Raw genomic sequence first — 26,655 nt, 5'->3', positions numbered from 1 at the left:
AAAAGCTAATTTCGCCAAAATCGTTTCAAATGATTAGGTATATCCGGATTTATATCCCATTATTTGCAAACCAAAATTACAGAAACAGTGCTGTTATTTCGAAAAAATAATATTAACTTAACAACCACAGATTCTTTTTCTTTATACTCACTAATCTCTCTTCCAACACAACTGATTACTAGTATATTCCACTGGTACTGTACATACGTGACGAAACGAAATGAAACCAAAAAGGACGTCAAACAGCAATCAATAAATCATTTGTGTGTGTATGTCATTTTCGTTTTCATGTAAATAGTTCAAATGTGGTACCGAAAAAAAAATGTCGTTAAAATTTACTCATTCTTTAACGTAATGACCATTTGATCTGAACCAAAAAAAATCCGAAACTTAATTTAAAAGTGCGTTTTAATTTTTAACTAAAATGAAAAAAAAAATCGTGACCGTTTAGATATATATTAGTCGAATCAAAGCAACTATATTAAAGACAACTCAAAATTTATGTAAAAATGTCACGACCAGCTCGATCGTAACATTTGCATTCCGTTACGACTATTAAAGTAGTTACAGGATTTGGAGTATGTCGATCCGCATTGTAAAGAACATCAAGATCCCCGAGGCGTTAGATGTGTGTACCAATTGAGATTAACTTTGGCCGTCCTACATTAACAAAATCGACGGAGCGTATGATCGCCAACTCTAGAAATAGGCTTCATCGGTAAACATTTGTTTACAACTGCTTCAATGTGTAGGGTGTGGGTCAGCCGGAGATAGCATTGTCGACTCGAGAATTGTCGTCTGCATCGATCGATGAAAGGGCGGCCTTTTAGTCCACACACAGTCACACCATACACTATCGCTACAAGCGAGCCTTCTGATTATCCTACTCAGGGTTTTTTTTATATATTTCATTCCAATATTAACCCATGTACGTGTAGAGGGCACTGAAATTTAGACTGCAAAATATTCCTACATATGTAAGTACAAATTATAATGCCACTATATACGCCGTTTATTACAATTCATGTAAATAAATGTTATTCATTTCACTTCCTTCTACCCCAGCGCACTGGGTAAGAAATTGTGACGTAAGTATCACGTGACTAACTATTATCGGGAAATTAAAACGAGGCTGTGTTCATCTGATTCAACAATGGCGTCGAAAAGTAGTTGGAGTTGTGGACAGGGTTTTATTGATTATCTTGTAGAGGGTAAGTTGTTTTTATTTGAATATCGTCTCATAATATTTTTCGAGATGGGAAGGGCTGATTCATAATTGATATATTTAAAGTGTAGGTTGACTGAGGATGACTGACGAGTTATTCTGGTTTCGAAAACATGATTGTCAACACGAGGTAAAATGGCGGTCCGGATTCATCGAAGATAAATTAACCAGACATTGTACCATCGGGAGAATAGTTTATTTTGAGATTAAACTCGATTATGGCTTTAAGATTCCTTGAATGGTACATGTACTTCAGTTACTTATTCTTCGGCCTCGTTTTCGACGTGAATAATCACGTGACTAGGTCTATTCCTATATATGTATAAACCCCGAGTACCCAAACTCCGTCACCATAAGCAGAAAACCTCCTGCGTTTCTCTGTAAATTATTTTTTGTGGTTTTTATCATTTGCAATCACTAAATATAATCTGAAACAATATAATTTATAAAACTATTATAACAAAAATATTTTTATTTTTATTCAAATAAGCCCTCTGAATACGACGTTTATCACGCGTGCCTATTATATCTTATGAACCTAACTCCGTCACCCACATGCTCTATGATATGGCAGGGAATGAAGACACATTAACAATTTAGTTTAAACTCCATTTGTATCTAGGCCAAGTTATAATAAGTCAAAATGGTGCATACAATTTAAATTGTATTTAATTTCATCGAAATGAAATGATCGCCAGAATAAAAAATGGGTCCATGTAACAACAATCACAATGGCCTTTTTAGAATGTATGGATGCCCTTTGATTTATGTCCTTACATATTTCAAATATTTTATATCATTAATTAATATATTACTTATTATATTATTTATTTATTACATTTCTAAAAATGTAGCATATTCTAAATAGCGATATACCGGATATATCTATACCCTGCATAAGGGAAAAGTATCGGCGTGAGCGATTTGACGTTATCATCAAGAGTAGTGCATAAAGGCTATTGTGGACTGAAAAAATGTATTAATTACCTTAACCAAAAATGTATTATATGTGAAATGTTTCATCTTGACCTCTCTAAAAATGGCTGACCACCGCAAATGATCGAATGGGCCCGCATGTCAGAAATATCGGTATTTTAGTGCACCCATGAAAAAGTTTTAGCTGATTTCACTCAATTAATGGTGCATAAAATGAACAAGGTTTAATTCTGTTATTTTTTGACACATTCTTAAATTTAACCGTTGCAAATTGTTGACATTTGATTAAAGATTTTGGACATGTAAAAAATGACGTCATAATCGTACTTGATTTCAAATGGCGAGGAGTTTCCCGAAAGTGACGGAGTTAGGGTAGTGACGGAGTTAGGGGGCTATGCGATATATATATATATATATATATAGATAATGTGACATGCGCATTTGATAAAATGAGTTGTTTGTAATTCTAACGATTAAGTTTACATCCTGATGAAGTGTTTGTTTACAGTGTGTCTAATTTTTAATGCAGAAAAGTAAAGGTGGAATAACACACTTCGAAATAGTTTTTCAAATTAAACAGTAAATTATTTGATTATGAAAGATATAATGTTCAATAAACAGTTCATATGTCAAATAAGTGAAAAAAATGCAGTTTTTGGGGAAAAAAAATGAATATCTAAAAATTTCAATTTTTATCAACTTCGCTTAGAAGTAAGTCACATGTTGCCATCGATAAAATCCTTTAAACAAAAATGAATTGTTGTTTCGATCAGAGGTCAGCCATTTTGTGATGATGTGTTATTCCACATTAAAGGCTGTCTTGCTCAGTATGTTGTTAAATTATATTACAATACTTTGTCCCAAGAAAATAAGCACCCCCTTTAAATTTACCTGGCCAATGTAACCCTGTCAATCAACTGAATTGAGGCCCGAGATTGGATGTTAGAAAATGATTAACATTCATTTACTAGCCCTTTGTCTAGCGCTTGCGACAATCGTGCAATTAACTTTTGTCTTTTGATGCATACCAAGATGATAAAATGCTGTGTCTTTTAGCACTATGACAAAAAGAAAAAGACAGAGATTAAATTTTCTGCTTTTGAAAATTGAAAGATAGGAATTAAAAATTGACTCGTTCATGGTTTATGTACCACACCAAATGCCCTGATTTAAACCTGCAATTTATCGAATTCACGTGGCGCCAATCATCCAAAAAAACTTCTTTTATTACTAATGATGTTTGTGAAAAATTGAGTATTTAGAAATAATTTAAATCAAATATTGCGTCCATGATATATAACGTTAGTTATCATATTTCTTTGAGAAATTTCATCACGAGCTGAAACTGGAAAGGGAAAAAGTACAAACAACTTTTGAACATCTGGTGCTCTTTAGCAGCTTATCAGAGCTGATCTGAGAAGTAATACAAATGTATGTTGTATAAATGCATTAGTATTTGAGTACGGTACAATGGTCACATATTGTTGAGAGCATTTTATAACCTCGTGTATATAGACATAAATACACAAGCGAGCGTGTTTCCCTCGGAGCTCCACACCTTTTTCAATAGAGGCTCCACCCCCACCTGAACTTACCTGAGGTAAACTGACCTGTTAAAAACCTCGGCCTTTAATATTTTGATACTCATAAATACCTTTGCGTCCTAACAACTTTCATCTACTAGAATGAAAAAGGCCCGCATTTCTGTGTTGAAATGCCTTCTCTACCACTTTTTATTTCAATACCCAACCAAAAATAGAAAGTGTTCAAGAATGCGTTGTAAATGACAATAATAGTACCTGGATAATAATGTTGAAAAATTGTGTTAGGTTCACGAGTATTTCATAATGGAGAGAAAATGTGAACCTTTCCAATTATATATCTTCATAAGAGATTTGTTAATTAATTGTTAAAGGTATAAATAGATAAAATGTCAATGAAAAAATCTTGGGCTTTTCCCTTTGTATCGATTTCAGAGTTTTTGAAGAAAAAAAAATTCACTGATCAAGTGGACCGATGATTAAAAAATATTTACTGGTCTAAACAAATATTCACAGGTTCATATTTGGCTTATATAATATTAAAAAAACAAAAATACTTTAAAAAATGACAAATTTACAGCAGGGTTGGCAAAAAATCGGGAAATACTCATATTTCCCAGGACGGTTGGAAATACTGGTAATTCCTGGGAATTACTGGTATTTCCTGGGAAATACTGGGAAATAAAGTACAACTACATATTATAGTACTTCATACTTAAGATATAAGTCTTAATTAAATCTGTAGGGATGTAGACAATAGTACACCTTGTCAGCAATGACATTTTATAATGTTCTTTATTTTAACAAGTTTTGACTGGTCAGTAATGCATTGGTTAGGCCAAAAAAAAAAATATGTGTGTTTCCGGTTTCCCGACCGACCCTATTTTTTATGCGCCGACCCTAACACTTTTTATTCCAAATCCAGATTACCAACCATAATTGCTTTAAACAATAGAGTCTTACAAATCAGAGTTCAAAAAACGCTTGTAACTATTCAATAGAAAACACCGCTCATCAAAGCGTTTTAAAGATTTCTAAGTGTAGATTGGCAGTATGGATGAAAGTTATCCTTGGTTATTTTAGCTAAATTATCAATGCAATAAATAGTTTCATAGGGCAGTGATGTGTTAAAAATTAATATAAAGATGTACAAGAAAAAAGCAGAGGCAAAGTTTTTTGTTTTTTTTATATTTCTTGGTGTGGAGACTGCAGACATCGTAAGTCTTTGAATAGGCCCAACAATCATTCACATTGTAAATATGATTCTAAAATGCTGCAGTTCAATTGCAAATGAAATTTTTAAATTCAGTCTTAAACCATTAATTATGTATTCATTTTTTTGGGAATTATTGAAAAGATTTACTTCTAAGGCTCTCGTCTGATCAACCAGAATTTCCTCTGTTTCTGAATTCAACACTTACAGTTACGATATTAATGTTTACTGTTATGTCAGTTGACCAGGAAAATAGAACTAATAACCAATTCATGATATATCTGTGGTAATGAGTATTATACTCTGTTAATTTATAGTGACTGTCATATTTATATTTTCTATTCACATAAAAATAAAATCTTCGTATACATTCCAAATAAACCTTAGATTTAAGAAAGCTTTAATTCTGTAACAGTTGTCTCTATCCACGATTGCTCCATACAAAAATACATTTTCTTATAGTATAGAAAAATCATATGCTAGGAAAGGGGAAAACCTAAAAGCTCATTAAAAAAAAAAAAAAAAAAAAAAGCCGACCTACCTACCCTATTTTAAAATTTGATGAAATAGGAAACACACATATTTTTTTTTTTGGCCTTATATCTTATGAATACTCAAAACATGGTTCATTCATATACCATTGTAATTTGTTTTTAAGGCTTTAATCAGGTATAGGTGCATCTACACAGTTATCATAAACATAATATCAAAGGTTCCATTTTCTGGTTATTTGGTGAATATTAAAATGGGGCAAGAAAATTGTGAAAAATAAAGTGTGACTGTGTCACTACCTCAGTATGCAACACACCTAAGAAGAAGCCAATTAGCCCCACTCATAGTATATATCTCCCCAAAACAGGAGCACAAAACTGTCAAGTGTAATTATTTATTAAACAACATGTGTGATTATTGAATTTTTACTTGCAACACCTACACTAATTATAACAGTTTATTTTGTGCTTTGAATTATAAATCTGTAAAACACAAAACTTGAAGTTAAAAAACTGGACTAAAATTTGTACATTAGCAGCTATAGAAATCTTTTGGAATAGGTAATCTGGTGAATTTAAGATTTATAAACTGAGAGTGAAATGGGGAAGTATAATAAATTGGTTTTTGATGCTTACTGTTAATATCTTTTATCATAAACATAAGTTTTACATTGAACAAACTAAAGAAATAAAGATTATAAATTTGTATTTCCCAGTATTTCCCAGTTTAGTGGAAAACAGTAGTATTTACCGGGACAGGAAATACCGGTATTTGCCAACGGTAATTCCCAGCACTGGTATTTCCCGGCCAACCCCGATTTACAGTAAACAAACTTTAATTTGTAACAACATTATTCTGTGATTTACTGACACAAACTGGTTTGCCACGACTAATTTTCCAAGTAAGCCTAATAAAGACTTGTGTTGTTATAACAGCCATACGACAAGGGCTGGTTTGGGGCAAGAAATATTCGCGACGACGATGCTCTCGCGAACCTCACAAAAAATTCTCACTTGTGAATAAAAGTTGGTTTGCAATATATCGATATTTTATGCATACTAGAGAAAATTTTCCTGAATGTCTGCCCATTACTTTTAATTTCTTTAATTTGTAAATGTAAGGCTATAGCCAAGTTGTATTTTATTTAGTATTTTGTTCCGCAGAATGTTTGATCAAGTTAATTGCTGTATAAAAAGTTTTTATTAATCAAGTTAAAAAAAAGTTCTTCATTGAACAATAAATTGGAAATCATAGCTGTCGTTGAATAACTAGAGCCATTTTAACAAGACTTTAGACTTTCAGTAGGGCGTACCTATCTATTTCTTGCGCAAAAACAAGTAAAAAATGACATGGTTTCAAGCAAAATATACACAGATTGCGTAGTCTTAGCTCAAAAGCCAGAGAAATCTTGTTGATTTCAAAGAGCCTGACTGAGTGGCCAGCAATGAAATAGACAGGCCTACGTCACATTGCTGTTTGACACAACTACACAAAGTTCAAGCTCTTGTTAAAATGGTTCTATCTGTGACCTTACCGCAAGTATCTTTCATTTTTTTGTTTATTATCCTACCCTTACAATATGTTAACTAAGATCTTGTCGAGTGTGAATTGCTTTGTTAAATTAAATTAACGTAGCTCGAGGGTTTGCTGATGTCACAATAGGAATCGACGTATAGAGTTGACCGTCCTAGTTAACTCATACATATTTTTTAAAATGACAAATGAGATATTCAGAAGCATGAAAGAAAATTTTTCAAAAAGCTTAAATTACTGTTTATACAAACATTTATAATTATCAGGTGCTGAAAACTTAAAGATGTCATATACATTCAATGTCACATTTTGTTCTATAAAGTATGAGTGTGGGTTGGAACTCTTCCATTTAAAATCATGTTTTAAAATAGACAAGTAAATTAATTGAACCATATATGCATTAACTTGGCTTTTTTTTTTTTACAATTATAACTTCCTTAATTTTAACTACCAATCAAAATTTTAAAATTCTTTTGGCTTGAGCTAATTATTTTAATACGATTACAAACTTATTATGTCAGAAGTTGTCTGGCAATTATTTTTTTTTTGCATTGATTGACTCAGAGAGTCATAAAAACAAATATAGCAATTTTCTATATCTTTGCAGCCTCACATTATTCATTTTGCATTTGTGCATTTGATAACATTCACAATATTGTCTAACTAGTATTTACATGTTCTAAAATGTGTTTATCACCTAGTCATGTCAATAGATGCATTTCAAATTTTGGGTTCTCTGACGTGAAGAAACGATGACGTCGGGCTAACATCTAGTGAAAATATAAAGGGTGTGAGTTTGAGAAATCTTTTAAGTCTTTAAAGTTGTTTTTGCAAAAATTGGCTGAGGACACATACTGATTACATTTTATGAATTGATTCATAATTATCTTCTCTGTTATTATGTTAAGTATAATTAATTTCATCTGAATCGTTTAAAAGTTTGGAGCATACCAATCTTTATTGAAATTCATGGCCCTTGGGTCAGGGGTTCAGGAGATGGGGGGGGGGGGGGAGGCAAATATAGTGTTAATGCATATAATGTTTAAAAATCCTCTTCTCTATTCTCACACATCTGTATGAAAAACTGACTTCATAATTATGTTTACCAGGAAGTCCTCTACTAATACACAGGGGTTAAGCCCGTTTTAACATTAATTTCAATGTAACCATAAATAAAGAAAGGGGTCGAACTCTGACCCAGATAAAAAGCTACCAGTTGGCTTCAAAAGCCTAATTAATCAATTAATTTTTAAAACACTCGCAATATGCTTGTATTTTTCATTAATTAAAGTAATGTCTGAGATACACTCGTGCCGAATTTCAAGTTGATGGGTCTTAAAATAGCGGAGATATACATCATTATTCTCTCGAAGTCGCCTGTTTATTTTTACTCGGACATTTACCAGTCCAGGGCTTACGATGGGATTTTGCATATGACAACAGCAGTATTGCAACAAGTCGAGAAATATTCGCACTAATCTTTAAAAATCTTACATCAAACGCAAGCTACTTACATACAAAAACTCCGATAAAATTCCTTAAATACTCTCCATACTGAACTTTTATTCTGCAACCACATTGACTTCTGACAGGGCCAGCCATTTTGACGTCTTTGAGAAAGACTGATTCTGATTGGACCATCAGGAATATTAACCAATGAAACTGAGTTTAACATTAGCTATCACAATGGCTGGTCTGGTCAGAAGTTGATGTGGCTGCAGAATAAAAGTTCAGTTTGGAGAGTATTCAAGGAATTTTATCGTAATTTTAAATGATATAAATAAAATAATTTTACAGATGAGTTTAAATTAAAGATTTCACCTGATGTGACAGATTGAAATAAATCCAAGATGCACACATTTTGGTCACTTTCACAAAACTCTCGGTACTTATTAAGTGATCAAAAGTTTATGCGACTCCTCGACAATTTTGTGTATGGGCTATGTTACTCAGGTGACCGTTAAGGCCTATTTGCCTCTTGTTTCAGCATGAAAGCGGAAACAAATCATTATTTTTTAAAGCCTAAACCAATATATCTGCTGCATTGTAGATAAACATGTATTGCAGTTTGATTACTTGAGGCGCAGATGGACTTGGACAAAAGTTCACAGTTTGCAGAGTATGATCCATAAAATTCACACAAGTCCTGCACAACCACTGGTGGTATTAATGATGCATTCCCAATGTCCTTATTTTGACAGTCTCAAGTCTAATGCGTGCTCTGATTTCACACATAAACAATTATACAGTTGCGTATTGGAAAATATATCACAACAATATCCGCATTGGCACGACCAGACTTGGCACTGCCAGTCTTGTATTTTAATATTCCTGTCCATAATCTTATACAAATAATGTATTCATTCTTCTTGGTGTATCATTCATTATGTCAGTTAATTTACAGCTTTTTTAGTGGATTTCTTCTTATCTATGTAACCCAGGGCAGACTACCATATTTTTCGAAAATTAGGTCGATACGGTTTAATGGGTGAAGGAGGCCGTTTTTTGGCAAAAAAATATAAAAAAGTATAAATAGGTCGACTTCGAAGAATTGGTCGAAATATTACCGCTAGTTTAAATGAATAAATGGTTTAAACCAATAACGTTATCATATAATAGCCTTCAAATCTTATTTCAGTTTTAAACAAAAAGGGAAATAAAATGCATTTCTTAAAAACATCATAAGAAAATTTCTGAAATTGCATGAACATTTTCAAACCAATTAATTCAGTTCGGCCGGGATAATTTAAGATCGTTTTTATGACTTCCTTGCTGGTGTTAACCGGGGGATAGTAACCTAGCCTGGAGGCATGACTACGGTAGCACATGCAACCCTGTGTCTCTGTGTGACTTTTTACTGTGTATATACACACGAGTCAACCCCTGATCTAATCGAAGCCTGCGGGCATGAGTAGCACGTGCCGAGAGTTCAACTGTGTATAAACAAATTAAGCGCTACCCAGACTGATTTCAGAGACACGTGGCTATGATTTCATCTAGAGTTTTATTTTGAATATACAGAAAAAACTTGAACATGTATTCTATTATAAAAACAAATCATTTTTTTTTTATTTCTACCCGACGATATTTCCCCCCGTAATTAACCTTTGTACGGTTCTCATTTTACTTTTACCACACGAAATCAATTTCACGTTTATCTTAAGCACACGATCAAAATGCATGACAGCATGTAATAATGTTTGAAAGATGATTCAGTCAGCGATCTAAGTAAGAAATGTAAGTAGAAATAAATTTTTTCACATTTAATTTGTTTAAATGAAAAATTACTACAGTATATTGATTAAAATCCATACGATTATACACAGAAATTCAAGCAGTATTATAGTAAACACTCGTGATTTTATTGGAGGGTTGTATAAATCTTTGCAAAATTTCATATCAAATTTTCCAAAAAAAAAACCAACATAAATAGAGCAAAGCAATGAATAAGGCGAGGTCCACATGTCAGGAAAGAAAAAATATCGACCTAGTTTCCGAAAAATAAGGTAATTGGGAGGATAAATGGATTTTATATAAGCACAACTGTATCATATTTTAAGCGGTTTATAAAAAAAATAAGATTTTTTATTATACCCCCGCAAACGAAGTTTAGGGGGGTATATTGGTTTCACCCTGTCCGTCTGTCCGTCCGTCTGTCCGTCCGTCTGTCCGTCTGTCTGTCCGTCCGTCTGTCTGTAGACGCAACTTTGTCCCCCCTATAGAATTTTTTATTACTGCATGGAACAGTTTGAAAATTTGTACATATGTTGAACACCATCTGAAGATGTGCACCTGCAATTTTTTTTAAGATCAGACAAGATTTAATGATTTTATGACAGTTTTCATTTTCCTTATTCTATATATTGTACACTAATGTTGAAAAGTAAGGGAGGTAATCCTTACAGATTTTATTAATTAATTAATAGAAAACACTCTAAAATATATTTATATAAATACATCCAGATGGAGTTTTTTGTCTTTATGTCTTAATTAATGAAAAAAAAATATTTTTTATAAGTTCTCTATCAACTGACAATGCAAAGTTTTTGTTTGTCAATGATAAATTCTTAGGAGCTAATAAGAACATCAAAGACAAGTGTGGCTGAATTCATTTGTCCCAAGGGAGACATTATCTGAGCCATGGTTCAGATGGAGCATGTGTTTAGGGGAAATTGATAATCTGTAAAGTGGGTGATGGTTTTGGGGCTATTTTAAAACTGTTTCATGTAAACCAAAAGGTCTATCATTATAAGGAAATGAATAATATAATTATTAATAAAGAAGTTAAACTATTTTTAGAGGTTGTTTAAATTTATTTGTCAAGTAAATTGATGAAGTGACCCTATTGGGCATTAATTTAAATGAAATTCAAAATTACTGATATGATTGTAGTGTTTTGGCAATTTTAAAATTGTTTGTAATATTAAATTTTCTTTTTTTACATATTTTTACATAGTATGGTAATTATTGTAATGTTTTGGGAGTTTATTAAATTTAACAAGTTCATCAAAGAAAATCATAGTCCTATGGGATCAATTTTCTGATATGGAGTTCCATTGTGCCATAGGAGAAAGTGAGGAAAATTTGAAACAACTAATTGCATCTGTCAAGACTCTTATTAGAAAGATATTGAAAGTTTTATCAACAGAAGAGCATTGCTTGGCTACCGGTATTTCTATTCACTGCAAAGGGAGGGGTTATTGTCATTTTGTTGGTTTTTCTTTACATTAATAAATAATTAAATTAAAAAAATATATCATCAAATACATACATTTGTAAATGTATTACTGTTATAGATATGTATTTACAGTGAAATTCTGACAATTTTGATTTTAATTTTTCTTTGTTAACTAATTTTTTTTTTTTTTTTTTACAATTCCAGAAAATTTTTTTTGTATGTGTTCCAAACCTTTATTATTCAATTCAATTATTTGTCCCATTTGAAATTAGCCTAGCGGGGGTATTAGTCCCATTAGGACAGTTCTAGTTTTTTGTCTGGTGTCCATCCATCTGTCTGTCTGTCTGTGTAAACTTTTTACATTTTCAACTTCTTCTCCAAAACCACTGGGCCAATTAATAAAGGCCCATGCTCTCTTTTAAAGGGAATTACTGAATACAGGGAATATTCGCCCCTGGTTTATTATCGCCTCTTTCACCCTCGTTGTCAGAGGGCGAATTGAAGTCTGGGCAAACTCAATGTTGCAAAGAAAATCTCTGTTAACACAACTGCATCTGGGTAAATCAAGACGGGGTGAAAAAGCTTGCAAGTGTAAATGAATACAGTAAGGTGTAAAAATTCACTGAATGTTATTTAAGTTTATTGCTTACAGAAAATTTCAGCTTGACGCCTTTGTGGCCGTACAGGCCTTTGAATTTTTGAATCAAGAATTTTTGGATGAGGTTGGCCCTCCCCACTTGGAAAACAATGCTACATACCTGAGGGCTAATTTTTTGAACAAGAAACAATTTAATATTTTCTGTGTAAAGATGGTACCATTTTTGTTATTTGAAAATTGTTGTAGTGTGGGCGACAAGACAAATTTCCGGTAATCATTAAACAACCAAGTATATTAATCTGTGCATTCACATTATCTGTGTAGGGTTGGCATAACAGATGTTATTAATGGATGTGTGCATGATTGGGGCCTTAGATCACACCTGCTTATCAAAATCAAAGTGTTTTTAATGTCAGTTAAAAATGAAAAGTATGAATATTATGTATGATTTAATACTATTCATTATATATTAGGATTTGTTTCATCTTTTAATATATACAATTGCAAATATGCTACCATATATGAACCTTTAGAATAGCAAAAACTTTCAATTCTGTAAGAACATTTTCGTGATGTCACAATGATAACTGCATGCACTTATTGCTTGTCGCTTCAATTATTGTAAACATAAAATCTTGGTAATTTTTGAACGATTTGTCTTTTTCAAACGTAAATATAAGTAATAAACAATAATGTTAAAAAGTTTAGCAGGATATGAAGTTGGATCAAATCTACTGAGAAGCTTTTTGGCTTCACCGGATTTGATCACGTGACCAACCAACTTCATATCCTAGTGACCTTTTAAATTGCTGTTTATTTCTTTAATACTGTGGAATCATAAGAATTCGTGGTGGCTCAATTTTCGTGGTATTCGTGGGTAGGCCTCCCCCATATAAATCCTCAATGAAAACAATTTTAGAAAGTGTTATCTTTGTTGCTGAAACAGTAACAGACGCATCCACGAAATAACATCCCCATGAATGAGCAAAAAAGTCATAATCCACGAAAATTGACCCCCACGAATTTAAATGATTCCACAGTACCCCTCTGCGACCCTACCAAAGCTACTAAACATGTAAACACATGCATTAATTTTTAATCGATGCAAAAATGGTAAGAGTTTTAAAACTTAGTAAAAGGTACTAACACAGATACTATAGCAAGACACATAGAATTGAAGACATTTACAGTATTTACAACAGAAAGTTTTTAATGAAAATTATTCACATTATAACTATTAGAAGAAAAAATGCTAGTGAAAGTTTAATTTTGCGAGTAAAAAAAATCCGCTTGCTAAAATTTGCGAGTGAAAAAAAAAGAAGTTAATTTCAATCTGTGTTACTGTTAAAATAATATATATATTTATTGTTTGTCCTTACATTAATTAAGATGGTGTCATTTTTCAGATTGATGATGGAAGCCTCTCAAGATGAAGTGGATGGACAAGATTTTGTCCAAATTAATGAAACAAATGCTAACTCAAATTCCGTAGAGAATTCTACTCATAATTATATGGATGATGACAACCATGTTCCAAGCATGCATCCTCCCTCACCAAAAGAAAATAGCTTTGGAAAATTGGAGAGAATAAATTCAAGAAACATATTTGAAGACTTGCTAGTAGAAAGTTCAACCAGTGGTGAAGAGGTTCAACATCAGACTTGTCCAATCAATGAAGATTCCAAAAAAGTGAATGATAAATCAATTTCACAAGAAAGTGTGTTAAGTCTGAAAAAAGTCTGTACTTTAGGGGCCAGACAGTGTTCAAAAGAAAGCAACCAGAAGTATAAGAATACCAAAGACAACACCAATTTATCTGATGAAGACCTACCTTCTGATGTAGTCAACAAACATGATGATTTGATTCATGTTACAAATGAGACAGACAACCCAGTACTAGTAACAAATGAGGAAGGAACCACAGAAGCAATAGACAAAGAAGTTGAAAACGAGGATAGAACAAATGAAGAGATTGGCAGCAAAGAAAAGGAAAAGGAAGGAGTAATTAAAGTAACTGATAGCCAAGAAAAAATGGAGGATGGGACTACAATGGAAACAGACAACCAAGAAAGAAAAGAGGGAGAAACTTTAGACAGTACAAATAACTTAGAGGAGAGGGAGGAAGGAACATCAGAAAATTCAAATGATCTAGAAGAAGAGAAGGAAGGTAGTAAAGAAGAAACAGAGAGCCAAGTTAGGATGTTGGATGAAGCTTCTTCAGAGACAATGAACCAAGTTGGGAAGGAAAATGGATCTACCAAAGAGAGAGACAAGCAAGAAGTGAAGGAAGAAGAAACTGTAGAAAAGCAAAACAGCAAAGAAGAAAAGGAGAAAGAGTTATCAAAGGACACAACAAATAAAATTGTAGAGACTAGCAAGATACTTTCTGCTTCTGGGGAAACATCAAATGAGACACCTAAAAATTCTTCCTCTAAACAAGTCAATAATGACAATACTGAAGTAGATTTAGAAAAACAGGATAAATTACCAGAAGATACTGACAATGAGGATAAAAGTAAGTAATTAAATCCATATGAAATTTATCATATAAAAAATATATTTGGAAATATCAGTTTTATGTCAAATAAAAGTTGGTAATCTCAACCACTGCTTCTATATGATTAAGCCTTTCTATATTAAATCCTTGCATCTCTCAATGTTATTTTATTCATTTGCATTTTAATAAAAATATTTGGTTGTAAGTGCCATTTATAAACATTCATGTTTTCATAAATGAATTACAATCAACTATAAACCCTGACAGTTTAAGTAAGCGTGCAAGGTTAAAAATATTTGTTTATGGTAGATTTTCAACAGTATATGCAGACAAGTGTTATGTTTGACCTGAATGGTACCGTATAATTTCCTTATCTATTTTAATAGAAAATTAATCTGACACTGGAATTGATCTCTTTTGATGTTGATATATGTTGTTTGTGAAAAACTTAAATATTTTTTGTTAATGTTGATGGTTTTATACATCTATGTGGTCCCCCACACATGTAGCCTTCCATCAAGGACTCTCTTATCATGAAGATGCCCCCAATAATTTTTGAATGGTAAATCTTCAGGAAATTGAATGTTATGTATATCTTTAAGGGACCTTATAGTAATCTTATCTACTTAATAGGAAACCAATCTGACACCATTGAAAATGAAACAACACATTCAGTTGGGGACAAAATAAAATTACTTGAGCAGGTATGTCACTTTAAACTATTGTTTAGTATACAACTAAATCTTTTTTCATATCTTAAATGCATAGGTTTTTTTTCAAAACTTATTTTCTTTACTAGAGTAAGTATGTCAGAATAAGCCAAAACCTGGAGTGAAATAGTGAGATTTTAAAATATTTAAAGAATCTTTCCTTGCAGGCAACTGTCCAATTTTTCGTAAACACATTGTGTCTATTTTAAACAATTGTTTCAAGGTTATCAATAGTTTGAATAAGACTGAAATCTTATTAGAATGAATTTGATTGTTGAATATGCTGCATATTATAACAATCTCCAATCCTCAGAATGTTTAATAAATCCAAATTATCCAGAATTTTTTTATCCTTACCATAAATTGGCCTTTAATGTAGACAAATTTAATAAATCTTAAGTGATTATATTATGTTAAGCCCTGCAACAAAGTTGTTGGTTTAGTTGCTCCACGGAGACCTATTACCTAGAGGTAAATGGGTTTGAGCCAACATTGCAACAGTACAACCTTTTTTTCTAATTCGATCTCATATTATTTATTCCATTATATTCAGCATGGCCAAAATTGCTATAATTTTGTAAAATGAATAGATACCCTCAAAAAATTTCTTTATAATCTGGTTCATTTGTAAAATTTGAAAGAATAAGTAACATTTTTAGAATAAAAAAATACTTTGAGGCTGATGATCGGATAGAACCTTAAGCAGATTTAAATAAGTTTGAGATTCTAGCTTATTATGGCAGTGTACTTGAAAAAACTTGTGAAATCTTTACACAAATTCTATTATGTCAGGTGTGAATCTTTTGCATTTTAATCTTTAGATTATATATAAATTATCAAAGATAGATCTTATAGGAAAAATGTGTACTGTTTCATATTATTACTTATGTGTTGGATAACTTACCAAGTATAGTGAAGGTTTGTGTGATGAATATTACATGTTTTTTGTTTGTTTATGCTTTAGATTGAAGATAAAACTACAAAACCAGAAAGTCAAAATGATACTGTAGATCTAGATTGTGAGGAATCAGAAAACCTAGTGATTGATATCCAAGAGAATAGTTATGAATCAAATGTAGAAAATAGTGTAGGAAAAAAGAATGTCGATCTAAGTTCTGCAGAGACAAAGGAAGATAAATCTAATCAATTAGGGAAATTGATAGAGGAATCTAAGGAACAAAAATTGCCTGAAGCTGTAGATATACAGGAGAATACTGATTCTATAAATGGAGAAAATCTTGTTCGGAATTCTAATGATGTCAATACTGATGCTGTAAAGCAGAAAGAACCTGAGCGAAGGGATAACCAAAGTGATTTTGAGGATGGTGTTGAAGAAATACAAACTCTATTACAAGAATTTGTGAATTCATCAAGTAAACCTGTAGTCATATCAGACAATAGCAAGGCATCATTGGCTGGAACTGAATCACAGATAGATTCATCACAAAAAGGATCAACAACGGAAGCAGCCTGGTCTACAGTTGGATTAGATAGATGTTCTTATTGTCTGTTCACAACTGATCAGAAGGAATTGCTTGAAACCCATATGTCATCTTGCTCAAGAAAAAATACCAAAAAAGAAGAAATCTGCCTAGTGTATTCAAGTAACAACAAATATGGATGCAAAAATTGTCTTTTCATGTCAGCTCAAAAAAAGAAATTCGAAGAGCATGTTGCCTTTCATATTCTTGCAGACCCTTACATTTGTCTCACTTGTATGGTCACATATGATTCAAAGAAGGAAATAGAAAAACATGTTAAACAAGTACATTCCAACAAAGTGGTGAAGTGTGGCTTAAGAGGATCAAAGAAAATTAACAAAATTATTGAAGAGCTGCATAGTAAAAAGGAAGTAACCTTTATTGGAAGAAAGGTTGAAAAGAAAGCATTGTTGCCCATGATTGATCAGAAGGAAAAACCTGCTCAAAACTTTTCCATTACAACAGTAGGATCTGAAGGGTCATTACCAGTTACTGTTGAAGCATATAATTCCAAAATTGCAAAGAACAGACAGTATAAATTTGGACAGGATAATGGATCTCAGATAACCACTAAGCCCAACACAACTACCATTTTATCAGTTCCAAGTATTCCTAAATTTACACAAAGTGTAAGTTCAATTCAACCAAAAACATTTTCAGCACGTGCAAATGCTCCAATATTTTCACTTGCAGGATCAGTTTCCAGTTCAAGCATGCCAGTAATAGCGTCTTCAGTCCACCAAGCAGTTCTTGCTCAGCCACTAACATTTCCTGGACAAGCAGCTGTCCGAGGTCCAGTTCTATGTACTGTTAGTAGTCAGTCACAGCCAATGATTCTTGTTCCAGTTCAGCAAATTCAAACAAGGGGCGTCCTTGCTGGACCATTTCAGATAAAATCAGGACAAGCAGGGTCCCAAATTTTGCCAGTCTCAAAGTCACAGTTTGTTAATATCAGCCCAGCACCCCCAAAACCAATTTCTGCAACTGCAGGCACCCAAGCTCAAAGAGTAATTGTTGTTAATACTGGAAGTTCATTAACAACAAGTACTGCCCAAATCAATAGCAATAACCAATTAAGCCAAACCAGGAATACCATTCCAACAACCGTTAACATGATTGGCATGCAGCCTGTCAGTTTAAAATTGAAGCAGCAAGTGGATTCTTCAGCTGGGGATGCTAATGGAAAATCTGCTATTATAAAACTTACAGTTAACCATGGTGAGAGTGCAACAAAACCTGAAAATCAGCTAATCTTCAAAAAAACTGGATCCGTATATTTTTGTCATACATGCAGTTACAAATCAGATTTTGAGGAAAACTTTGTAAAGCACATATGGGAGCATATGCACATAAAAAATATGTGTGCAGTTCAAGAACATCAAATATACAAGCAAAACGTGCAATGCAATATTGTTACAAAAATAATGGATAATTTAAAATGTGCAGCTGCTGAGGCCGAGAAAAAACAGAAAACACCATTAGAATCCAAAAATACCATACCAGAGCAGATTGTCCTCAGTTCTGATGAAGAGGAAGATGTTTCAAAGCAACAGCCAGCTTCAGCAAGTAATGAAGAATTGGATTTGAATGCCAGTGCAAATGATCTTCAAATTAGAATAACAAGTACATTCAGTCTGAGAGAATCTGATAACTTTTCAGACTTTACAGCTACAGAAACAAAGGATACAAATGAGAGTGCAAAATACATTGATGATATGAATCCTGTAATTGAAGGAAAAGAAAATGAAATGATTCCAGAGAAAGAAATGTTTAGGGAGCTATCGCCTGATAGAGAGAGCAATGTAGGAGAAGTAGGAGAAATTAATGATTTGGTAGCAGAAAATAGAAAAGGCACTGAATCTGATATTGCAGGCAATATTGCATCTAGTGAGGATAGCAACAGTAGATTTGAAAAATATCCACAATCTGTTTCTGAAAATACTGAATTGGACCTTAATTTCTCAGAGGGATCCACTTCTTCAAATTTGAGAGAAAACAGTGATTCATCAAATAAAATAGATGAACAGAGTGATTCATCTAATGGAAAAGATAAAGAATCACCAAAGACTGAAGAAAACAAAGGAATTTCTTTGAAATTTTACCAGTGTGGATTTGAGAGCTGTGGATTTGCAGTGTCCACTTCAACTGAATTTAGGGAGCATATTTCTCATATACATTCAGGAGCAAAAGAATTCAAATGTGCACATTGTGGTCATAAAAGCTTCACGGAAGAATGCCATTTTCGACACATATCTTGCCATGCAAAAAACCAATCAGGATTGTTGTTTAAATGTGCAGACGGTTGCAAATTTGCGTCAAATATCTTGAAACATTTTAATGAACACTTGGAAACGGTACATCCAGCGTTGAATTCATATAAGTGTTCCTCATGTCAAGAGGTGTTTGAAAAAATAAATGGACTTATTAACCACTGTGAAACTAACAAATTGCAATTTGTATTGTGTCCTTATTGTACCATGCGTGATCCAAATAGAAGGGTTATTTTGAAACATATTTCAACATCTCATCCAGGGAAACCAAGACAGATAACTGTCACAGCACAACTTGTATGCCAAGAAAGAGAAATGAATTCATTCTTGGCCCCAAAAGCCAAAGCTGTCTCTCCTGGGCCATTATCAGAAGAGAGAAAGGGAATACTGAATAGAGTGGATGAATTACCAGTTGAATTGGACAATATTAAAGTTGAAAAGAACGACAGTATTGAAGAGGAAAATGTAACAAATCAACAAAACGAATCAGAATATCATTGCTCAGAAAGAGATAGTCCATATTTAGATGTCGTTTCCATTGCTGGAGACGGACAGACTTATGAAAAAACGGGTTACAAACTTGGAATTGGAGCATTAATAAGATGTAACAGGTGTTCTTATCTTGCTGGAAGTAATTTACTTTTAAAGAAACATAGAGTCCAACATGCCAGGGGGAATGACAGAAGTAGGCCTTTCTGTTGTCCTGTCTGTCCTACTTCAAGTGATTCAATTATGAAATTTGAAAAACATATCAATCTTCATGAAGGTGACCATGAAATTAAAATGTTTATGTGTGAGCTGTGTAATTACCAAACTAATGTCTCTGACAAGATCAAATTTCATCTTCAAAAAAGTCACAAAGGATTTGACCCGAGACGAGGTTACAGAACTAGAATGTTGAGAGTTTCGGTAACAGTGTACGCCTGTGAAATTTGCCAGAACTTGTACAAGTCAAGAAAGGAATATGAAGCACACATGTCAAAGCATGGGGTGAAAGTGAAACCTCTTTCAATTGACAAACATCATTGTGATTGCTGTTCCTTTAGTTGTGACAATTTGGCTAGCTTGATTGAACACACAAGAATACATTTACTAGTTACAAATTCATCACCAGCTGATGAAGTGAAACAACAGAAAGTCAAACAATACTCTGGTCCAAAAAAACCATTTTACATTCCTCCAGGAAATGTTTTCAAAGACTTCATATCATGTAGCGAGTGTCCGTTTAAAACCAAAACAAGGCTTGACCTGTTGCGTCATATTAAAAGTCATCAACATTTGGAGCCAAAAATGAAAAAAATGCAGAAAAAAGATGCAAATCCTCAAGAAAGAACAACAAGAGAACTTATAAAATTTCAGTTTGGAAAAAGAAAACATTCCTCTGACAACGAAAGTAGTAAACGCAAAAGGGAGATTAATTCTGAAAGTGAAAATGAAGAAGAAACTTATGATGACCATGATTTCCCAGTTCCAAAAAGAAAACAGGTAGCCATGAAGTCTACAAGTGGAGCTAAAAGTATTAAACAGTCACATTCATACTTTCTGGGTGGTGACATTCTTCACAAAAAATTACAACCTTGCTTTACAAAGGAGGAAGATGAGCCGATGTTCCAGTGTGTGATGTGTAAAGATGTGTTTGAGGACAAATATAGTCTTCACAAGCACATTTTGGACCACATAGATGTTTCTTTTTACAAGTGCAGCTATTGTGAAAATGGAGAACTTGAAATATCTTCAATGGTTTCACACATACAGAAAATGCATCGCAAACCAATAAAGCACACACGTGTTTCAATGGAAATCATAGAAGATGATATCAATAGAGCGATTCATGCATTGAAAGCGAAGCAACATTGGGGAGAACCTGACTCTTCTCTTCTGGATATAAAACCTAATGTACTTGACCAGAAAGCTTTTTCTCCTTATGTTGAGCAGAACATCGACTCTCCTTCTGTCTTGACAAATATACAAAGTTCAATCATTCTGAATCAACCAAAATTGGCATCAACTCCAGAGAAAAACAAACTACCAGAGTGTGTCATTCCTTTTGGTTCTAGCTACAAGTGCATTGTTTGCAATCAACAAGCTATCCAGTCCTACATTTTGGTCAGGCATGCCATGACACATTGTTCCTTAAAAAGGTTTGTGTGTCCATACTGTGACAAGCGGTCTCACTACAAATCTGATGTATGCAAGCACATTCATATGAAACACAAAGGTAACAAAGTTTTTGTGGCATACGACAAAACCAATCTGGAAGAAGATGCACAGTATATTGCCCCTCCTATTAAGGAACAAATTTTAAATGCGCCTGATAATGACTTGCAGAATAAGTCTACAATAAGAGATGACGTTGAAGAAAATGTTGATGATGTTATAGTGAAAAAGGAACCTGAGACAGACACTCAAGTAATTGAAGGTAGTGACAGAAAAGGGAAGAAGGTAGTAGTTGGATTTAGATCAGTATATAAATGTCTTCTTTGCAAAACAACGTTTAAAGGAAAAGGTAAAATTTATAAACACATACGGGAAACAAAATGTAAACGTCCTTTATGGCGTTGTTCTGCTTGTAAAACAAGGAAGTTTAGAAGCGACAAAGAAAAAGTAATCAAAGACCATGTTAAGGAAGTACATCAACTTGCCAAAGATGCCAAACCTGTGCTTTGTGCTATAAATGGAAAAGTTCGAAAACATACCTATCCAATAACAGTTCTTAAGAATGCAGGAACACATGACACAAGGAACACTACTGAATTCGGTAGTGAAGAGACAATCAAAGAAAGAGAATTGAGCGGGGCCATTGCAACGGTTTTAAAAAAGGGTAATTTATGGAAATGTTCAAACTGTCCATACTTAACGAATTCCCGAGCAAACTGCGTTCGCCATACATTCACCCATTCTATTTTTAAAAAATTCGGTTGTCCAGTTTGTTCATTTAGGGCAAAATGTAGTCGAAGTATCAAAAACCACTTGAGAAACTGTCATCCACGGGAGAGAATAAGATTTAAGATATACACAGAAGTAAATAACTCTCCCAAGAAACCTCTTGAAAGTCAGAAAGTCAAGGAGGAAAAAGTTGCCATGACGCCTGAACAGTCTGTGTCTTTCCAGTGCTTTGATTGTGGATTGGTTTCTGAAAGGAAATCAAGCATGTCTAAGCATATAAATGCTAAGTGCTGTACACCTCTGAAAGGTTGTTCTGAATGTGAATATATGACCATTAAAAAGGATGAAATAGCAGATCATTTAAAACAATGTCACAAATCAGCAACATCAACTGATTTGCCTTTAAGTGATAAAATAATAACAGTTAATCCAAATGATGAACCAAAGTCACCGGTGAAGGCTGAGAAAAAGTCAAAACCATTTTCGTTGAAACTTAAGCCACTAATCAAATCCCCGATATCAAAACCCCTATCAAATGAAATGAAAATGTGGAGCGAGGAAAATGAAGAACAAAGTATAGACTGCCCAGAGTGCAATGAAACTTTCTTTGAGTTAAGAACATTTAGAGACCATTTTGTAAACAAACACCATGGCAAGAAGATGTTATGTGGGGAGTGCGAAGAATATGCTGCACATCTTCCTTCTCTGATATTTAGGCATGCAAGACTCTTTCACAACCAAACAAAATTGGAGGATATCAAGATCAAAGCTGTTTCACAGAAAACAATTGAAGAAAAAGGACTTGATCAGCGTTTAGTTATTTTGTATAGATGTCCAAAATGTGGGAAAATCTCAAGAAGATGTTCGCTTAAAAAACACATTTACACCCATTACAATTACAAGCCGTATCAGTGCAACCACTGTGTTTTCAAATGCAGGATACCAAAGAATATCAAAAGCCACATTTCAAAAATTCACCCAGGTAAACCTATGACTGATTTTACGTTTCGCAAAAACCTAAAACTGGAAAAAGAAATATCAGACATTTTGGAGTCGAGCAGATATCAAACACTGTCAAGGAAATCACAGCTGAATGCATCTTTGGGAAAGAATCAAACATCTTCATCTGAGAGAATCGTACCAAGCAGGAAAATGAAAAAAGGACATGAATCGGATGAAGATGAGGAAGAAGAAAAGGATGATGAAGAGGAAGAGCCAGAAGAAGAAGAAGAAGAAGAAGAAGAATCTGAGGAGGAAGATGGAGAACCTCGGGGTGATTTGAAGAATATGTTTAGTCCATGCCACAATTACAAGGTGGAATTCGACGACCGTCGACAGAAAACTATCTACAAATGCAGCATCTGTCCTTACCAAAGCACTGTGAACAAAACTATGGTTACTCACTTTTATCATCATGTACCACATGTTTTCAAGTGTCCTTATTGTGATTTCCAAGGCTATCCTAGGTAAGTTTACAATATATATTGTATATTAAGAGGAAATCAATTTCATATTTCCCGAAAACATGTAGATTTTCAAATATTTTTACTTGACAGATCAAAAATTGCAAACCATATAGTGAAGCTTCATCCTGGCAAAGCTGTTCATGTTGTTGATTTAAGGCAACGTATGGGAAATTTGAAGTTTCGAAATTATGAAATTAGGACACATTCATCTAAATCCAAGCAGAAACCTAAGAAAAATATGCCTATCATGGCAAGGGAAACACGTTGCTTAAATGAAAGTCGGGCAACAGTTTTTCGCAAAAGAAAAAGAGATCAAGAAGGAACAGGTATGTATAAAATGTAAATTCATAAAAATGAGATCTTGTGATATTTACCATCAAAAGTTCTATTTGATTATCATTGATACTCTTTTTTTCCAGAAGCATCAAAAGAAACAGGTAAACTTGTGTACAGCTGTAACTACTGTAATCACAAGGCTAATGGGCTGTATCACTATCGACAACATTTGGCAAGCCATAATGGCTTCAAACATCTTGTTCCAGGAACACAGATAGAGTCGAGATTGAAATGCGGCTATTGCTCTTATCTTGCTGTCGATGATGATGACTTCAAATCTCACATGGAATATCATTTTGCAACACGCCCATTTTCCTGTCCGTACTGCAACTTTTCACAGTATAGGGCAAGTGGGATAACAAATCACATCAAACGCTCTCATCCAGGAAAAACAGTTGACGTGGTTAAAGAAAGTGACAGTAGTTGTCATATCGGTCATGAATTTGATGCTAAAGCAATGATTGTGGATTTCGAACCAAACGTGAAACTTACGGACATTTTTGCAATGGATCCGGAGGACTTTGAAAAACTGTTGAATAAATGCGAGGTGTGTGTAATTGATTTAAATTACATTCCAGACGAAAAGTTCGATGCAGTATCAAAAACACTTGGGTTGGAAAACGAAGAAAGAAATGTTGATGATGAACTTGAACCAAATGCTAAAAAAGTGAAGAGAGAAAATGTATGTGAAGATAAACAACAATTAGACGAGTCTGAAGATTTGGAAACCATGATAGCTAATGGCGAACTGAAAATAGAAGAAAACCAAAAATATGATGATGTGAGTGACGATGACCTTGATTGATCTAGAACTATAATGAACTTTCACAGTTGTAGTAAATTTGAGATATCAGTTACATGGTGAGAACAGGTTGACGTAATAAACTGCTTAAGTAAAAGGTGCCTCTAAAGCTCCAATTCATATATATTGTGCTACGAAAATGAGCTATAGTAGGTGATTCTTTTTTATACCAGTAGATGTGTTATTGTTGACCATGGTGTCCACAAACAACTGTTCATATTCAATATCAATTTGGTGCTTTTATACCTCAATGTAGTATTAGTAATGTTGTTTTGTTTTTTAAATAATTAGTTGTAATTAAATGTAACATTTAAATGTATGTCCATTTTTATCTTCTTCAATATATTTGATTTAACGAACTTATCTGCTGTTTAACAAATTTCACAGAAAGCAATTGAAGTAATTTAGCGTAGAATGCATATAGGGTTGAAACTCATTTTAGGTAATAGAACTGCCGTTTCAATCTTCAAAAATCTCGGAATTCAAGTCAAAGTATCGATTATATGTACAATATTTTACAAACTTTATTACATGCATATGTATCGTGCAACTGATCTTTTAATTGACAGCGATGTTGAATGTCATAAAATTGCTTGGTTCTATATTGCGTTGTGGTTTTTCCTTCGTTTATTCTAATCTAGGTATGTGTGCTAAATATTTTTTTCTCTTTGCTATCCATGGTATCCAAAGTATAATTGGGGAAAAAAGAAGTCTAACATGCAATCGAATTTTGAAAAAAATCGAGGGTATTCAGGTGCGAAGTCCTAGATCAGTATTCGAAATAATCGTGTCAGAAGCTAATATGTTTGAAATTTTACTGTTATAAAAAAATGTGAAGGAGTCCTCTGAATCTCCAATGAACGTCAATCCTTTCAAATCATTTCAACTCGATGTGCAATATTTTCGAGTTAAATAGAATTAAGAATACTATTGCACATCTATTTACTTATTTAATCTTATTCCTAATAGAGGTATTTAAAAGAAGGGACGTAATGCCCAATGTTCGTTGGTGCTTGGAATTTCTAATTGCCATTTGGACAATTTTTGTCGGGCACTGATTTTTCGGATTAAGGTCTATAAGGTAAACCAATGAGTCTCTGTGAAAACATATCCCTCCGTCAAAGTCAAGTGTACAGTTTATTTTTACAACAGAAACGTTATAAGATATCAGAAGTCGCCATTACGAAGCGGTAAAATTTGATGTTTCATTTGACTACACACAGTTCAGGTTTTTTATTATAAAAATGGAAATATATATTTAAAATATTATATCCATTACCTTATAATCAAGCATTAGTTATACCCCCGCAAACGTTTTTGTTTGGTGTTTTTTTTTTTGGAGGGGGAGGGGGGCCTATATATGAATCACCTTGTTCGTTCGTCTTTCCGTCTGTCTGCAAATTTCGTGTCAGGTCCACATCTTTTTTATCATATGTAGAAACATTAGAAGTTCTTCACACATAGATAGCTTATGACCTGAGGATGTGCCATGATTTGCCCCAAGGTAAATTGGGCAGAGTGAAGGTCACTATTTGGAAAAGGAGGTTATTATTTCACACAGAGATTGCTTATGACCTGAGTGTGCCGTGACCTTGGCGTTATAAAATCTTTTTTAATTAAACTTTAACATTTCGACCCAGAAAATGTGGAAATAGGGAACCGGATAATCTTGCACATGCTTAAAAATTTGGTTGACCCTTTTCTCTAATTAATACAAACTAATATGCTCTGCATTTTCTGATTTAGAATAAAAGGGCAAAATTGGAATTTTCAAGTTCATATTTCAATAGCAACTAAACATATCTTTTTAATTTTTTAGAAATATAATACATAAACAAAATTGATGAATCATTGTTATTTACAAGCCAATGCCAACTGGAGGTACACGGAAATTTGCGGTCCCCCCCCCCCCCCCCCCCCCACCATCCCTTATAATTTCGAATTCATAATGAAAACCTGCTTTTTTTAATGTCTTTCATATTTTCATTTTC

At 33.4% G+C, this 26,655-nt stretch overlaps 1 protein-coding gene across 2 annotated transcripts; it reads left to right on the top strand.

The window, feature by feature from the left end:
- Positions 1–1,097: 1,097 nt before the first annotated feature.
- On the top strand, positions 1,098–25,266 carry LOC105332024 (uncharacterized). Of its 2 annotated transcripts, XM_066080402.1 has the most exons (6): positions 1,098–1,211; positions 13,623–14,731; positions 15,347–15,417; positions 16,388–23,526; positions 23,617–23,852; positions 23,946–25,266. In XM_066080402.1, exons 2-6 carry the CDS (start codon positions 13,627–13,629, stop codon positions 24,665–24,667), a joined length of 9,273 nt encoding a protein of 3,090 aa, XP_065936474.1. In that variant the 5' UTR covers positions 1,098–1,211; positions 13,623–13,626; the 3' UTR covers positions 24,668–25,266. The 2 variants fall into 2 exon arrangements, with proteins under 2 accessions (XP_065936474.1, XP_065936475.1); XM_066080403.1 differs by lacking the exon at positions 1,098–1,211 and having other exon boundaries at positions 14,585–14,731; positions 15,316–15,417.
- The last annotated feature ends 1,389 nt before the right edge of the window (positions 25,267–26,655 follow it).

Source organism: Magallana gigas, chromosome 3 (assembly GCF_963853765.1).
Source record: "Magallana gigas chromosome 3, xbMagGiga1.1, whole genome shotgun sequence".
In the NCBI taxonomy this organism is placed as follows: Eukaryota; Metazoa; Mollusca; class Bivalvia; order Ostreida; family Ostreidae; genus Magallana; species Magallana gigas.
Note: the sequence above shows the minus strand (reverse complement) of the source record. Positions and strands in the feature narration are given on the sequence as shown.